Source organism: Rhinoderma darwinii, chromosome 3 (assembly GCF_050947455.1).
Source record: "Rhinoderma darwinii isolate aRhiDar2 chromosome 3, aRhiDar2.hap1, whole genome shotgun sequence".
NCBI lineage: Eukaryota > Metazoa > Chordata > Amphibia > Anura > Rhinodermatidae > Rhinoderma > Rhinoderma darwinii.
Window position 1 is genome coordinate 292,608,436 of NC_134689.1, and position 17,114 is coordinate 292,625,549.

At 45.4% G+C, this 17,114-nt stretch overlaps 1 protein-coding gene across 2 annotated transcripts in view; it reads right to left on the reverse strand.

Annotated features, from left to right (window-relative positions):
* HDGFL3 (HDGF like 3) overlaps positions 1-16,755 on the reverse strand; it is a 41,383-nt gene extending 24,628 nt beyond the window's left edge. The window contains exons 1-2 of one of the 2 annotated variants that reach the window (XM_075855240.1): positions 16,277-16,755; positions 1,320-1,396 (exon numbers count right to left, since the gene is read on the reverse strand). In XM_075855240.1, the coding sequence (XP_075711355.1) occupies positions 1,320-1,396; positions 16,277-16,360 (161 nt within the window). In that variant the 5' untranslated portion in view covers positions 16,361-16,755. Of the gene's footprint in view, positions 1-1,319; positions 1,397-13,094; positions 13,161-16,276 lie in introns of those variants that run through there. The other variant, XM_075855241.1, reaches the window with a different exon arrangement.
* Between the last annotated feature and the right edge of the window lie 359 nt (positions 16,756-17,114).

Consider the following 17,114-nt stretch of genomic DNA (forward strand, 5'->3'; position numbering starts at 1 on the left):
TGGGTTGGGGTCTGACTCCAGGGACCCCCGCCGATCAGTTGCTTTGAATGGGGTGCAGCGCTCGTATGAGCGCTGCTTCCCCTTCATTTCTACTTGCTCACTGTGAATCGTCGACACACATGTAGTGGCGATTCACAGGTATTGCAGCCTTTTCTCCCATTCACTTCAATGTGAGAAGAATGCTGCAATACCTGTGAATCGCCGCTACATCTTTGTCGATGATTCACAGTGAGCAAGTAGAAATGAAGGGATGAGCGCTGCACCCCCTTCAAAACAGCTGATCGGCGAGGGTCCCGGGAGTCGGACCCCAACCCATCAGCTATTGATGGCCTATCCTGAGGATAGGCCATCAGTTTTTAGGGACTGGAAAACCCCTTTAAGAGTTATTTAATTTTCTAATACAGTTTCTGTATTAATTCTTCACTGTTTTCAAGATCTCTGCTTGTTATTCAGTAAGAACATTCATTGTTTACTTCCAGTATATAAAATTCTGTCCCTGGTCATGTGATGGTTACACAGGTGCATGGCTCGTTACAGTTACAGTATGTGTATGAGAGCTGTGTCTTCTAATGATCCCAGCACCTGTGTGTCCATCACATGACCATGGATAGAATTTTATCAACTGGAAGTAAACCATGAATGTTCTTACTGAATAACAACAAGCACAGATCTTAAAAACCGCAAGGAATTAATACAGGAAGTATATTGGAAAAAAGTACAACTTTTTATTATACAGAAAATAACATCAATTTGTTGAAAATGGAATAGCCCTTTAAGGCCTCAAAATAGGGTTACTAAAGGGTTAATGCAATTACACTGCTTTCCTGCTTTAACTACATTGACAAATTAAATGTTCGGGCAGAATGCAATAATTATGAAGTCCATGCGCCACTTTTTTCAACACATGCGTAATTTCTAAATTGTGTTGAGAAAAATGGACAGGGCTTCATACTCGCACAGAATGCAACTGATCTACTAATGTTCAGCACCATCAGAGTGTCAGCGAACAATTTAAGGTATAATTTGGCCTATTTCTGTTGTGAATGCCGAAATATCCAATCTCCCGTGATAGGGAACATGCACATGCCACGCTGAATTTACAGACTTGCGCTTAGTAGTAAACTTCTCCCTATGTTCTCATACTTTGCAATGTACTCTGTACGGTGAATCGTTTCCCAATAGCAGATTATAGTTATTGTATAAAGCTACAGGCCCTCTGATGTTTGTCTACATGTATCGCATCTGTGTACAAGAATGAGCAGATAGTCATGCTATCGTTATATCATTTACATATAAATCAGTAATACGTAAAAACTTACGTTTCATGGGTGCCAAAGAAGAAGATTGGAAATTTATTTGCCGGTGGTTTCACGGCTCCTTCTGGTAGTTCATCAATCTGTAAACATTAATAAGTGTTTATTTCTTCATGTTTATTTTGTACACATTGTTTTTATTGACAAAAGTCGTAAAATACATAAAAGTCTCACAAATGCATCATAAAACAACAGGCAAGATTCTCAATATTAGGGTGTATTCACACGGTGTGGTTCTGCTGCGGTTTTTATCGCGCGGCTGAAACCCAAATGCATTATTACCGCGGTTTGCAGCAGTTTCCATCCTAATAGCAAAACTGCAGCAAATCGCATGAAGTTTTCAGTCGCGCGGCAAAAAACGTGCCGAAACAGCACCGTGTGAATACATCCTAATTAACAAATGGCCATATAGTCCGAAGAGAAACAGGTAGGAGTATGAGGAGGAGATTCGTAGGCTAGTCTGTGGGGTACGAGCAGAAGTAAGGGGTGATAGGGGTTAGTCCAACCATGCACAGAGAACAAATCAGATTGGCCATTCAGGGAAATAATGTACTCAGCAAATGTGCCTCAAGAGTTCAAGAGGAGAATGCATAAGTAACCCATGGATTCCATATTATCTGAAAATTTGGAAGAGTACCTCGCCACACAGCATTAAGCTTCTCATTGGTCATATAGTAGTGCATCCAGCACCCGACCAAAGAAAAACGAACGACAGGTGGTTGTTTCTAGGAGCTGGCAATAGTTTGCTTATCCCATTCTAAAGCCACATAAATTAATATGGAGTTGTTCCCCACCTTTGCAGCTTAAACAGCCTCCACTCTTCTGGGTAGACTTTCTACTAGATTTTGGAGTGTATCTGGGAATTTTTGGCCATTCATCCAGAAGATCATTTGTGAGGTCAGACACGGATGTTGGATGAGAGGACCTGGTTCACAATCTCTTTCCTAGTTCATCCCAAAGGTGTTCGATGGGGATGAGGTCGGGGTTCTGAGCGGGCCGGTCAACTTCCTCCACACCAAACTCACCCAACCATGCCTTTATGGACTTTGCTTTGTGCACTGGGGCACAGTCATGCTGGAACAGAAAAGGGCCTTCCCAAAACTGTTCTGACAAAGTTGGAACAATACAATTGTCCAAAATGTCTTGGTATTCTGAAGCATTTAGGGTCAGTTCACACGTTGCGTAAATACTGCGGTTTTTCCGCAACGGGATTTGTTGCGGAAAATCTGCAGCAAACACAGTAACAGCAAAGTGGATGAGATAAAACAAATCTCATCCACACGCTACATAAATACTGAGCGGAAAAAGCCCAGAAAGTGACCAGCGGTGCAGAGTTTTATTCCGCAGCATGTCAATTGTATTTGCGTAAACCGTGCTTATTTGTTGCAGGTTTTCCCCATTAAATTTGATGGGGAGGTAAATCCTGCAACAAATAGCAGTTGCTGCTTTTTTTGCGGTAAGTTCGCAGTGGTTCTGCCGCAAAAAACGCAACTCAGAAAAAAAAATCTTCTACTTACCCAGAATTCTGTGTTTCTTCCTCCAGGCTGGCCTCCTGGCATGACGTTTCATCCCATGTGACCGCTGCAGCCAATCACAGTCTATAGCGGTGGTCACATGGGATGAAACATCATCCCAAGAGGCCAGCATGGATGATGTCAGACAGCCGGTCTCCTGGGATGACTCTTCATCCCATGTGACCGCCACTGCAGCCAATCACAGGCTGCTGCGGTCTCCAGGAATGAAACGTCATCCCAGGAGGCCGGCTAAGTGCTGCAGTTTTCTGCAGCGAACATTCCAGGCAAAAAACTAGACCACCAGTTTCGCCCGGAATTCGCTTCGGCTGACAGGGCGGATACGCTGCGTACTATTACACAGTGTATCCGCCCGTGTGAACTCAGCCTTAGCTTATCCACACGTAGCGGAATTGATGCAAATTTTATGTCCGAAATCGCGGACGGAAAATACGCAGCTGAATACAGTAGCAGCAAAGTGGGTGAGATTTAACAAATTTTATCCACACACTGCGCAGAATTTCCAAGCAGAAATTCACCTGCAGTGCGTATTTTTCCTGCGTTTTTCAGAGGAGATGTCACCATCTTCCAGCATTGAGAAAAACGCAGCAAAATACGCACAATTTTCTGCAGGAAATGGTGCGGTTTCTCCGCAGCAGAATATGTGCTAGTTTCTGCGGAATTGCTGCAGAAATTCCATTACGTGTGGACAAGCCCTTTCCCTTCACTGGAACTAAGTAGGCCAACCCCTGAAAAACAACCCCATAGCATTAGCCCTTCTCCACCAAACTTTACAGCTGGCACAATGCAGTCAGGAGGGTAACGTTCTCCTGTCCCAGACTCGTCCATCAGACTGCCAGATAGAGAAGCGTGATTTGCCTCTCCACAGAACACGTTTCCACTGCTCCGGAGTCCAGTGGCGGCGTCTTTTCCACCACTCCATCCGATGCTTGGCATTGTGCTTGGTGATGTAAGGCTTGCATGCCATAAAGCTCCTGATGCACAGTTTTTGTGCTGATGTTAATACCAGAGGAGGTTTGGAGTTCTGCAGTTATTGAGTCAGCAGAGCGTTGGCGACTTTTATGCACTATCCGCCTCAGCGACTCCGCTCTGTAGCTTTACGTGGTGGCCACTTGGTGGCTAAGTTGCTGTAGTTGCTAAACGCTTCCACTTTGCAATAATAACACTCACAGTTGATCGTGGAATATGTAAGAAGGAACAAATTTCACAAATTGACTTGTTGAATGGTGGCATCCTGTTACAGTACCACGCTGGACTTCAGTGAGCTCTTCAGTACAACCCATTCTTTCACAAATGTTTGTAAGTTTTGATGCAATTTTTTGGCTCAGTTTTTTTTAGCCAAACACAGAAGTGGACACACTTGGAGAGGCATCAGTCTTTTATTTACAAATTTCCTTTATTTGGGATCCACTTCTGGATTTGGCTAAAAAAAAACCTGAGCCAAAAACGTCATCAAAACTGTGTGTGTGTGTGTGTGTGTGTGTGTGATCGTGGCCTTAAGGCCGGATTTACACTAGTGTGTGCCTTTTGCGCGCGCAAAAAACACGGCCTTTTGCGCGCGCAAAAAACACGGCGTTTTGCCGGCGCACAAAAGGTACTTAACAGCTCCGTGTGTCAGCTGCGCATGATGCGTGGCTGCGTGATTTTTGCGCAGCCGCCATCATTATGACACTGTTTGTATGTTTGTAAACGGAAAAGCACGTGGTGCTTTTCTGTTTTCATTCATAATTTTTACTGCAGTTGCGCGAATCACGCGCGTCACACGGAAGTGCTTCCGTGTGCTGCACGTGATTTTCACGCACCCATTGACTTCAATGGGTGCGTGATGCGAGAACAACGCACAAATAACGGACATGTGTTTGGAAAATGTAAGTATATTACAAATGTATTTACATTTATAAATTACATGCATTAACACAAAGTCATTAAATCCCGGACAATCCCTTTAATGAAACACCTGAATTCAATGATTAAGAGGTGTATCCTAAGGTTGGGGTCAAACGTTGCAGTCAAAATGCGTTTTGACCGTGATGTGTGAACACGTTTTTACCGCAATCGGATCGAAAAAAGAATCAAAATGCAATAAGCCGTGAGATTGCGCCGATTACGTCACACTATACCCAAGTATAGTGTGATATAATCGGTGCATGCAAAGAAAACTTCAGGGATGTACTGCGCACACGTCGATTTGGAAGCAGAGGCGCGGACGCGCTCAGGAGAATACGGGGTCAGGCATAATCACGGCTTTTACACTGCCTGGCCCTGTCAATCAAAGAAGGACTAGGGTAGAAGGTAGAGCTGTTTGGAGCAATGGTGACGCCCTCGTTACTCCAAAAATCTCATTTGCATATGAAGAATAAAGTTATTATCACTGCAACGGAGCCACTCATCTGAAAAATGAAAACAGCGTTATATTCAGGTGAGGCTACACTATATTGCTGTGCTGCTGCTTTAATGGGAACATTTCTGGTGACAGACTCATTTTTAGGCTACATGCACACGTTGCGCATTTTGCAGCGGAAATTTGTGCATTTTTTATGCGGTTTTCTGTGCGATTTTTTTTTTTGTGTTTTGCGGTGTAAATCGCAGCGTTTTAATGCTGCGGGTTTTGCTGCGTATTTCTGTAGAACTACAGGGATTGAATTCGCATGCGGAATCGCGGGATAAATTTACATGCCGCGGTTTTGAAAATACAAACCGTGGGTGAATTTCCATCCCGAAAAATACCGCAGCGCGGACATGAGATTCCATGGAATCTCATTGTCTTTGCTGGTACTGTATTACTCTGCAGTTTTGGCGCACGCAAATACGCGCGGTTTTAATACGCATCATGTGCATTGATCCTAATAGTTTGGGTTGTTATGGTCTTAACTGTATTTAATAATTATTTTTAGTCATACTAGAGGACTTCACAATGCGTCCGGTCGGAACTTCCGCAGTGTTTACGCTATGTGCGACCTTATGTTCACACGCGCGCATATGCTGCAGATTTTGCATTCACATTTGCAGACAAAAACAAATCTCATCCACATGCTGTGGAAAAAGTCCACGCAGAATACGTGCATATATCCACCTGCAGTGCAGATAATAAATCCTCAGCATGTTAAATTATGCTGCGAATTTGCTGCGCATTTGTTGCAGAATTACCCCATTGAGTTCAATGAGGAAGTCAAATTTCACAACAAATGCTATTGTTTTCGGAATTTGCTGTGATTACACTCCGTATTCCCAGCAAAAAAAAAAGGCAAATCCATACCCTGCAGCCAATCATAGACTGCAGCGGTCACGTGATGAAACTTTATCACAGCAGACCGCCTGGACACAAATAATCCGGAAGAGCAAGGATGTGTTGCTATGGCAACACCAGGAGAGGTGAGTATAGAACTTTTCCTTTCTGGCTGCTGATTTCGGCAGTGGTCAACTTAGTCGTATATACGACTTTTCCGCAGCATATCCGACTGGTGTGAACATAGCCTTAAACTGACAGGCAGTTTATTAGGATGTGCCTCTGGCGCGGCTTAATAGGAATACAGTAATGGCAGGCCAACGCCGCCATGGCAACCCATCAGGCCATTGATGACTAACAGAGGGAGCACCCTCCCTCTGTCCAACCACTTAAATGCTGCGGTTGCAATTGAGCGCAGCATTTAAGGGGTTGAACGGGCAAAATCAATTTCCAATCCCGGCCGCTGCAGCGGGAGCCCACGCAACCAGTATCACATATGTGGATATCGGGATCCTGGAAGGGGTTAATATGTTATTCTAAAATTCTATAGTTCTAAATGATACGAATCTGACATAAAAAATAGACATACATCAATTTCACCAAATTACCGCAGGTATATATATAAAATTGTGATGCAAGTACAAGATTTGAAGCCAAACATGTCGCCCAAATTTTGCAAAGCCAATAGTAACTTTGTGTCTGCAACTTTGTGCTTACGTACACCATGTCGGACCTGGCATAGGATGTCTAACAGGGTTTTGAGCAGAAAATATTGCAGCGCCTGCAACATTTTTACTAAAAACAAGACCCGTCTGTGACGTTTTTCATAATTTGCCCCTATTTTTTTTATCATACTCACACACATTATACAAATTGTCTGAACCATAACTTAAATGTCGCTAGATATTGTCAGTCATTCAGCATCTCCAAAGCCGTGTGGTGGTGTTGTTGACTGATGATGTACAATCGTTCATTTACTAGTTTACTGTTTTTATCTTCAATTCGGACTATAACTGAGAAAGTTGGTATATCGCAACAAATACGCACAATGTGAACCCAGCCTTAACATCGTTGGACACCAAAGAATGCAGATGCATCAGTCTTTTCTATACACCTTTGCTTTCCTTTAGGCCTCATTTACACGAGCGTGTGCGTTTTGCGCGCGCAAAAAAACGCTGCGTTTTGCGTGCGCAAAAGGCAATTGACAGCTCCGTGTGTCATCCGTGTATGATGCGCGGCTGCGAGATTTTCGCGCAGCCGCCATCATAGAGATGAGGCTAGTCAACGCCCGTCACTGTCCAAGGTGCTGAAAGAGCTAACTGATCGGCAGGATCTCTTTCAGCACCCTCGACAGTGACTGCCGATCACAATATACACCAACCTGTGAATAAAAAAAGACTTTCAAACTTACCATGAACTGCCTGCTTCCTCCAGTCCGGTCTCCCGGCCGTTGCCTTGGTGACGCGTCCCTCTCTTGTCATCCGGCCCCACCTCCCAGGATGACGCGGCAGGCCATGAGACCGCTGCAGCCTGTGATTGGCTGCAGCCTGTGCTTGGCCTGTGATTGGCTGCAGCCTGTGCTTGGCCTGTGATTGGCTGCAGCTGTCACTTGGCCTTAATTGTCATCCCGGGAGGTCGGACTGGAGGAAGGAGCCGGGACTTATCGGTAAGTCCGAACTTCTGTTTTTTTTTACACGTATATGTATATTGTGATCGAAAGTCACTGTCCATGGTGCTGAAACAGTTTAAGTCTTTGAGCACCGTGGGCAGTGACTGTCTCCTGACGTGGCGTACCCGAACATTTTTTGCCGGGTTCGGTCAAAACGAGTTCGGCCGAACCCGGTGAAGTTCGGTACGCTCATCTCTAATTTGACACTCCGTTTGGATGTTTGTAACCAGAAAAGTACGTGGTGCTTTTCTGTTTACATTCTTCCTTTTGACAGCTCTTGCGTGATTTTCGCGCATGCAACGCAGGACCGTCCGTGTGCCATGCGTTGTTTTCACGCACCCATTGAAGTCAATGGGTGCGTGTTGCGTGAAAAACGCAAGAATATAGAACATGTCGTGAGTTTTACGCAACGCACTCACGCAGCGCAAAATTCACGCATCGTCTAAACAGCCCCATAGACTATTATAGGTGCGTACGACACGCGTGAAAAGCACGCGCGTCGCACGCGCGTATAATACGCTCGTGTAAATGAGGCCTAAGATCCACTTCTGGCTTTGGTTAAAAAAAAACTGCATCAAAACTCTGTGTGTGACTTTACCCTAAGATCTTGTGGACGGCCGGGTGCGCGAGCGTCTCTAACCTGGGAAGAGTTAGCACCAGGATGCACTATGACTACAAGGCAAGCTGACAGAGGCAATGTGATGTTCTGCTGGGAAAGCTAAAGCCGTGGCTTTCGTGTGGTTTTTTGACATGTACCACCTACCTAAACATTGCTGCAGACCAAATACTCTCCTTCATGGTAACAGTAGTCCCTAATGGCAGTCGCCTCTTTCAGCAGGATAATGTGCCATGTCACACTTCAAAAATAGTTCAGGAATGGTTTGAGGAACATGACAAAGAGTTCAAGGCGTTGACTTGTCCTCCAAATTTCCCAGATCTCAATTCGATTATCCGATCGAGCATCTGTAGGATTGGCGGAAAAAGTCTGATCCATTGAGCACCACCTCGCAACATACATGACTTGAAGGAATTTGTTCCCAAGGAAAAGAAGCCACTGCCTGTGGGGTCTAGTAGTGGATTATTAGCTCTCCCCATCCAAATAAACATGCACGCTCGGACGAGGGTTTATGGTGGAGTAAGCAGAAATAACTGTCGGCAGAATATATGCCCGATAGCTTAAAGGAATTTTTTTTATTTATTTAGTTATTTGATGTATTTTAAATTATAGGCCTATTTTTTATTATTTTAATGTGTTTCCTAATGTAACTTTATGTTTTTATTTTTTTCCTTTTGTGGGGGCAGCCATCTTTATTAGCATCTGTTTATGGGTCTCTTCATGACACATACACAGGTGCTATACGGCATACCCAGAGCATAGAACACTAGGGACAGGGGCAGACCCCATCTCATATGCTGGTGCCCTTCTTACTGTGAACTGCACATGCTCCGTAGCATGTGCAGTACACAGAGACCCTCAAGTAAATAGGCGCCATTTTATTGAAGAGCATCAGCCCTGCAGTCACTGACGCTAATACAAATCTATTACTGGGCCCTGCCTTCTGTGAATGTGGACCGCCCGGCAATTCATGTTTTGAAGGAACAGTGGCGCTAATACGCCGCTGCAACATTCAGTCCTCGCTCCTACTGTCAATCACTGTGTAGCAGCGGTTCACAGTATTGGGCCCGATGCACATGACCGTAAAAAATCTCCGGAGGCAGGGCTTAATAGGTGCACAAAGATGGCGGACCTGGGGGCCTTCACTAGGCCCCCAGGCAGCAATAGCAACCATTGCCCCCCTGCCATTGCGTTACGGGGGGTGCGATGAGCTGTTAGAGGGGATCGCTCCCTCTTTCTAACTATTTAAATGCTGCGGTCTCTGTTGACCGCAGCATTTACTGAGTTAAACGAGCGGGATTGCGCTCGAGTGCGATGCCGCTAGTTACTCTGAAGTGTCGGTTGTAGCAAACAGCCGACACCGGCATCGTTTGGAGCGGGTTCACTCCGTGAGCCCGTTCAATACTTCCCCTACCCGACTTTGGCGTATGGATATGTCAAATGTCGGGAAGGGGTTAAATAAAATGGTCAAAGAGGGTTGTGTGGGGGAGTTTTTATTTGAATAAAAAAAATCTTATGTCTGTGTGTTTTTTAATACTTTAATGGCAGTTATCTGTTTGACGACGTCCATTACTAAGTATCGTACTAGGCTCTTCCCGATACCCCTGATGGCGGTGAGTACCGGTAATAATGGGAGGTTAGTGCTAGCCTTTTTACTGGCTAAGGCCTTATTCACACGAACGTGTCCGTTTTGCGCATAAAAATCGCAGCGTTTTTCCTGCGTTGCAGTTCCGTGTGACATCCGTGTACGGTGCGTGTCTGCGTTTTTATGTGCGTATGTGACACGTTTTTTACGTCAGCAAAATAAACTGAAGGATGTGTTTTTCTTTTTCTCATCATTTCTTTAGCAACTGTTGAGTGAATCACGGACAGCACACGGATGTGCGTCCGTGTGCTGTCCGTGATTTTCACGCACCCATTGACTTCAATGGGTGCGTGATGCGCAAAAAACGCACAAGTATAGGACATGCAGTGAGTTTCACACAGCGGACACACGCTGCGTGAAAAACACTGAATGCCTGAATGGCCCCATTGAATTGCATAGGTCCGTGTGACGTCCGTTTTCTTAACGCGCGTAACACGGATGTGAAATACGCTCGTGTAAATAAGGCCTTAGGCGTTTTTTGCACATTTTTTGGCGCATTGAGAACATTTGGCGCATTTTACGCACCAAATAATTGACACGACGCTTCTTTTTTAAGCAACGCAGTTTTTAAAAAAACTTTATGTAAAAAAGGGCGTTGTATGTATTAACGGTGCGCTTCCCATTGATGGAAATGGGAAGCTTAATAAAGCGTTTTTTACGCATTTTTCACACTTTTTTACTCATTTTGTGTGCGCTTTTTCCACGTGTGTTGTATGTACTAATGCCGTGCTTTCCCATTGATGTAAATGGGAAACTTAATCAAGCATTTTTTTTACATGTTTTTTGGGCACTTAGGCCTCATTTACACGAGCGTGTGCATTTTGCGCACGCAAAAAAACGCCGCGTTTTGCGTGCGCAAAAGGCACTTGACAGCTACGTGTGTCATCAGTGTATGATGCGCGGCTGCGTGATTTTCGCGCAGCCGCCATCATAGAGATGAGGCTAGTCGACGTCAGTCACTGTCCAGGGTGCTGAAAGAGTTAACTGATCGGCAGTAACTCTTTCAGCACCCTCGACAGTGAATTCCGATCACAATATACAGCAACCTGTGAATAAAAAAAAGACGTTCATACTTACCAAGAACTTCCTGCTTCCTCCAGTCCGGTCTCCCGGCCGTTGCCTTGGTGACGCGTCCCTCTCTTGACATCCGGCCCCACCTCCCTGGATGACGCGGCAGTCCATGTGACCGCTGCAGCCTGTGCTTGGCCTGTGATTGGCTGCAGCTGTCACTTGGACTGAATCGTCATCCCGGGAGGTCAGACTGGAGGAAGAAGCCGGGAGTTATCGGTAAGTCAGAACTTCTTTTTTTTTTACACGTTCATGTATATTGTGATCGGAAGTCACTGTCCAGGGTGCTGAACCAGTTTAACTCTTTCAACACCCTGGACAGTGACTGTCTCCTGACGTCGTGTACCGGAACATTTTTTGCCGGGTTCGGTCAAAACGAGTTCGGCCGAACCCGGTGAAGTTCGGTTCGCTCATATCTAAGACACTCCGTTTGGACGTGGTGCTTTTCTGTTTACATTCAGAGTTTGACAGCTCTTGCGCGAGTCACGCAGTTCGCACGGAAGTGCTTCCGTGCGACCTTTGTGGTTTTCACGCACCCATTGACTTCAATGGGTGCGTGATGCGCGAAAAACGCAGAAATTTAGAACATGTCGTGAGTTTTTTTCAGCGCACTCACGCTGAGCAAAACTCACGGACTGTCTGATTGCCCCCATCGACTTGTATAGGTCCGTGTGACCCGCGTGAAAAGCACACGCGTCGCACGGACGTATATCACGTTCGTGTAAATGAGGCCTTAGCCTTTTGGTGTGTCCTAGAGCTGCTGCCAGCTGCCATTTGTAAAATCACTCCCAAACTGGACCTGGACACTGCTCAGGTTTCGTTCATATCTGCGTCAGGGTTCCGTTCTGATGTTCCGTCTGAGTTTTCCGTCAGAACGGAACCACAAACGGAAATCATAGGTTTCCGTTTGCATCACCATTGATTTATATGGTGACGGATCCGATGCAAATGGTTTCCGTTTGTGTCACTTGTGCAAGGGTTCCGTCGTTTTGACGGAATGAATACCCTAGTGAGGGTTCCATTCTGATGGGAAGCTCCGACGGAACGTCAGAAAGGAACCCTGACGCAGATGTGAACAAAGCCGTAGCAATTTGATGACACCTCTTCCTGGCTTGTAGCGAAAAATATGTAGGGGTTGAGTCTCCCACATTTACAGCAGCTGTGAGTCAGGTTTCTTTGCCTGATTCACCTTGCTGTAAATCTGGGAAGTGCTCCCTCTGGTGGCCAACATAGGAAAACATGTCAAATTATTTAATTTTTAATACTTCCCACCTTGTGGAAGAAAAAAAAAATGACACAAAAAAAAAACCATAAAAAAATATAATAAAAATAAGTAACTTACTAAAAAAAAAAAACATTTCAATTTGCGACACATTCCCTTTAAAGGGTAATTGTTATCTAAAAAAAACCTTCTGAAATGTTACGTTTTAATCCGGTGGGGATCTGAGACACCCACTGTTCGCTGAAACGAAGGGTCAGAACTGCTCTGCACCTTGGTTGGGGTTTTTGGAACCTAATCCATGTGTTTCTGCTGAGAATTTCTCTGGAAATCCACAGCGGATTTGTCTATTGCAAATCCTGACCATGTGAACATACCCTAAGTGGATAGTGGAACAGGACCACTAGGATTTATGGAGGTCCCAGCCACCAGACAGTTCACAATCACAGTTTTATAACAGATCTAATAGATATGTCATGTAATGGCTTCACTGGCAAACACACAGAAATATACAAAATCTCTCTTCTGATAAATAGAAGCACATCAAAATAAAAACCTAAGATAATCCCCCTGTAAAATTCATACATCTATGGCTCGGACATACTTCCATTACAAAAACAATATCAGTAACATCTGTGGATTAAAAGTGAAAACATATGAAAGCTGCGGAGCCAATAATAACAAGAGAAAAATCCAGACAAGCCATTTCTGGTAAGTAGGTCTGGAGTACAATCAGAATGGCGCTTCCTCGTAACAGACGGCTCTGTAGAGGGCGAATAAACATGGAGATGCTTTTTCCGTCTTACAATTGTAGATGAGGCAGTGCTAGTGAATGGAGAAAACACAGCAGAAGCCATGGAGGTGCGGTGATCCGAGTAACTGCATGTGCGGAGACGGATGCTGCCGAATCTCCATTATCACACACATCCCTTCCCAACAAGCCAGCGCTGACACCCCTCTTCCACTTCCAATGAAAAAGAAACATCTTGAGCTGTATTAACCCTTGTATTAACCCTCCAGCTTGAAGCCTTTACTTCTCAGGTCGATGTATTCTACAACCTTGGGAAGAGATCCATGAAGGGTCTGATACAATGTGTAATAAGGTTTATCAATATTTTATATCTTATCATGTAAACAATCTTATACAGTAAATAATGGAGTAGATAGGACCAAGGTTTTTGTAAATATATATACTGGATGGGAGAAAAATATTCACATTTTTAAAGTAATAGAAATCTCTTGCCCAGAGTAACAAAGACATGGCAGTAGTGGGGCACACAGACATCCCACTGATGTATGTAATACAGGACTAGTCAGTGGGTGTCCTTGTAATGCACCATAGATACAATCACCATACATCTCCCCGCAGCTCAGCATCTCGGACCCCTGTGAGTATAACATGGAGTATAACTACAGTCACACCTGAATCTTCTGTTGATGCTATTCTGCCCGTCAAAGCAACGTAAATGGAAATAAATCTATCTGCTGCCAACTGATGGTACAATGGGGATATGCAAACTTTTCTATATATTTTCTGTAAAAATGACAGACCTGAAAAGCGCCAGTGTAAACAGAGTCTAATGTAACTGACACATTTGAATGGCCCTTTGCTTATAATGTTGCATCACGTTTTCAGTAACAGAAATAGATGAGCAGCGCCCTTTGGTGTGAGCTCTCTATAGGGCTTTTCGTTCTAGAAATCAGTGGAGGTCCAGGATCACAGGCTCTGATGTGTATATCACGTTATCAGAAAATCATTTGGGCTAGATTTACCATAAGGAGTTTGTGTTAATAGCGGGCGGCCATTAAAAACATTGGACATACTGGGGGAGATAAAACTGCTGCATAGGAAAAGTGGAGTAGTTTCCCATGGCAACCAATCAGATTGCTACTTTCATTTTTCAAAAAGCCTCTGAAAAATGAGAGGTAGAATCTGATTGGTTGCCATGGGAAACTGCTCCACTTTTCCTATGCAGCAGTTTGGATTTATCGCCCCCAATGACTCCAGGTAGCAAGAGACATGATTTTTTGACGGGGAGACATACAGAACCCACGCTTCAGAGAAAAGTCTTGTTGACTGCATTCAGGGTACCTGTCACTATTTCATGCTGCCCATGGTTAGGATGACTCTGCTGCCAGGTTCCCTTAAATGTGATGGCTGCATGAAGGGAAGCATGGGATTTGGTGCTCAGTAACACAAACAGAGCTCCAACCCCTATAAAAATGTATTAAAAATAAATGATGAAAATATATATTATGAGAAAAAGCATTTACACCTATTAAAGCCATGTTCACATTAGTGCTTCCAATCATAGCGGTACAATGACAGATATGCCGGTTTTCTAACAGATCCTTTTGCACACCATTGACTTTAGGTATCCCTTAGGCTGGGTTCACACGTGGCGGAATTTCACTTGAATTCCGCTGCGGACAATCCGCAGCGTTAATCCGCAGCGGAGCCGTTTCTCCATTGACTTCCACTTCTATTTAGAAGTGTTCGTTTAGACGATGCGTAAAATTCCGCTGCGGAGCATAGGCTGCGGAGCGGAATTTGGTGTCCGCAGCATGCTCTGTCTGTTGCGGACCAGTGGCGGACTGGTTGCGGACTCATGGCGGAATTTCTCCATTGACTTCAATGGAGAGTCTAAATTCCGCAATGAAGTCCGCAGCTGTCATGCACATGTCATGTGTGCTGCGGATCCGTCTTGCTTTTTTGACATGACATTTCTTCATTCTGGCTGGACCTATGTATTTCTAGGTCTACAGCCAGACTGAGGAAGTCAATGGGGCTCCCGTAATTACGGGAGCGTTGCTAGGAGACGTCAGTAAATAGTCACTGTCCAGGGTGCTGAAAGAGTTAAGCGATCGGCAGTAACTGTTTCTGCCCCCTGGACAGTGACTACCGATCCCAATATACAGCAACCTGTCAAAAAAATAGAAGTTCATACTTAGCGAGAACTCCCTGCTTCTGTCTCCAGTCCGGCCTCCCAGGATGACGTTTCAGTCTAAGTGACGGCTGCAGCCAATCACAGGCTGCAGCGGTCACATGGACTGCCGCGTCATCCAGGGAGGTCGGGCTGGATGCCGAAGGATGGACGCGTCACCCAGACAACGGACGGTAAGTATGAAATTCGTTGACTTTCACTAGGGAAAGTGCTGTCCCTTCTCTCTATCCTGCACTGATAGAGAGAAGGGAAGTACTTTCACCTGAATACGCAACGGCCAGTCCGCATCAATTTACTGCACATTTTGGGCAGATCCGCCGCAGAATCTGCAACGCAGATTATGTGCGGCATTGATGCGGACAGTTGCGGAAGAAATACGCCACGTGGGGCCATGCCCTTAAAGTCACAGTATTTTTTACAGTAAGAGTAGCAAAGCATATCGTACGATTATTGCAATAAAAAATACCGGAAGCCATTACTAAAAACGCCAGTGTGAACAGTCGTCATAAAACAGTGCCAGCAATATGGAAGCAGTGTATAAGAAGGGGGTGCTCTCCTGGCACTACTGTTTATTGGGATCACAGCTTTTGCTGCGGGGCGTGGCCTGTACTTGTAGGCGGGGCTTAAAAGTAAAAACTCCCATGAAAGGGGGAGGGGACGTTTGTTTACTGACATCTCTTCCACAGACAAAAAATACATTCATAGTATAAGCAAATAGTATGGATCCCCCTCCCCTAGTCTGAGCCCCCCACACATTCATAAACATGTCGGTGTTGTGTGATAGGAGGGGACATGGAGACTAGGAAGGATGCTGGATGCGGCTGCCATACTCAGGCCTCACACATCCTGGGTATCATTCACCTGTCAGTCAGATGCTGCCCCTCCCCCGCCCTAGGTCTGACTATATACTGTATATATACGTAGATATAATGTGTGCATAGCGCACAGCGGCCTTTGTTTCCCCGCCCCTTTGTGGGTGTACAGACTATATAGGGAGGGTTCTTCTCTTCAGCCCTTCAACAACCTCTCCCGCGGGCACTCACCCGGGCCGGCCAGTGCGGGTATCCCTTCATTTTGGCAAACACCAGTTCTCCAGCCTTGTAGTCTCGGGGCCTGGGCCGAGCCATCCTGTCCGCCTCCAGCCCTCGCAGCGACACACAACCCTTACGCCCCCTCCGTCCTGCGGCAGCCGCTCAAAATGGGGGAGTGTGCGAAGTAAAGCACAAACACGGGGGGCAAGTGAGGCCCCACAGCCACCTCCCCTCACGAAGCCCCTCACACAGGAGCAGGCCCTTCCTCCGAGTGTGTGCGGCCAGGGAGCCCCCTGTCTCCTGTCACACAGTGGCTGCCACTGCCAGCTCTCTGAGGCGATGCGAGAAACAACGGGGCGCCTGTCTCTGATAGAAAGCGGGCAGAGACCTCATACAAAGAATATTATTTCTAGGCAGAGGCTTCAGTGTGCGGCGCTGGCTCTGCTCTGCTCTTGTTTCTTTAGGTTCACAGACGTTTTGACGAAATAAATGTGAGCTGGGCTGCGCAGTACCAGACACTTCTCTGTAGCATCTCTATGTGGCCAGTCACTACAAGTGCGTCTCCTCTATCATCATCCCTACCATGCGACAGATAGCTGCCCATGTACACAGTGCGATTATTAGAAAAGCACTGAGCAACAATCCAGGTAGTGAATTAATGTAGTATGGTGAGCGATAAGTGAGAAAACGATCATTGTTTGCTACTATTTGCTTGTTTCTGGGCAATCGTAGATAATTGGCCGTTGTAAATAAGGGAAAAGATCAGCAACAAACCATTAAATAACCGTTGATCTTGAGCGATCGTGTTGGAGTAAAAATGACCGATTTCGGCAGCACAATCGGCAAATAT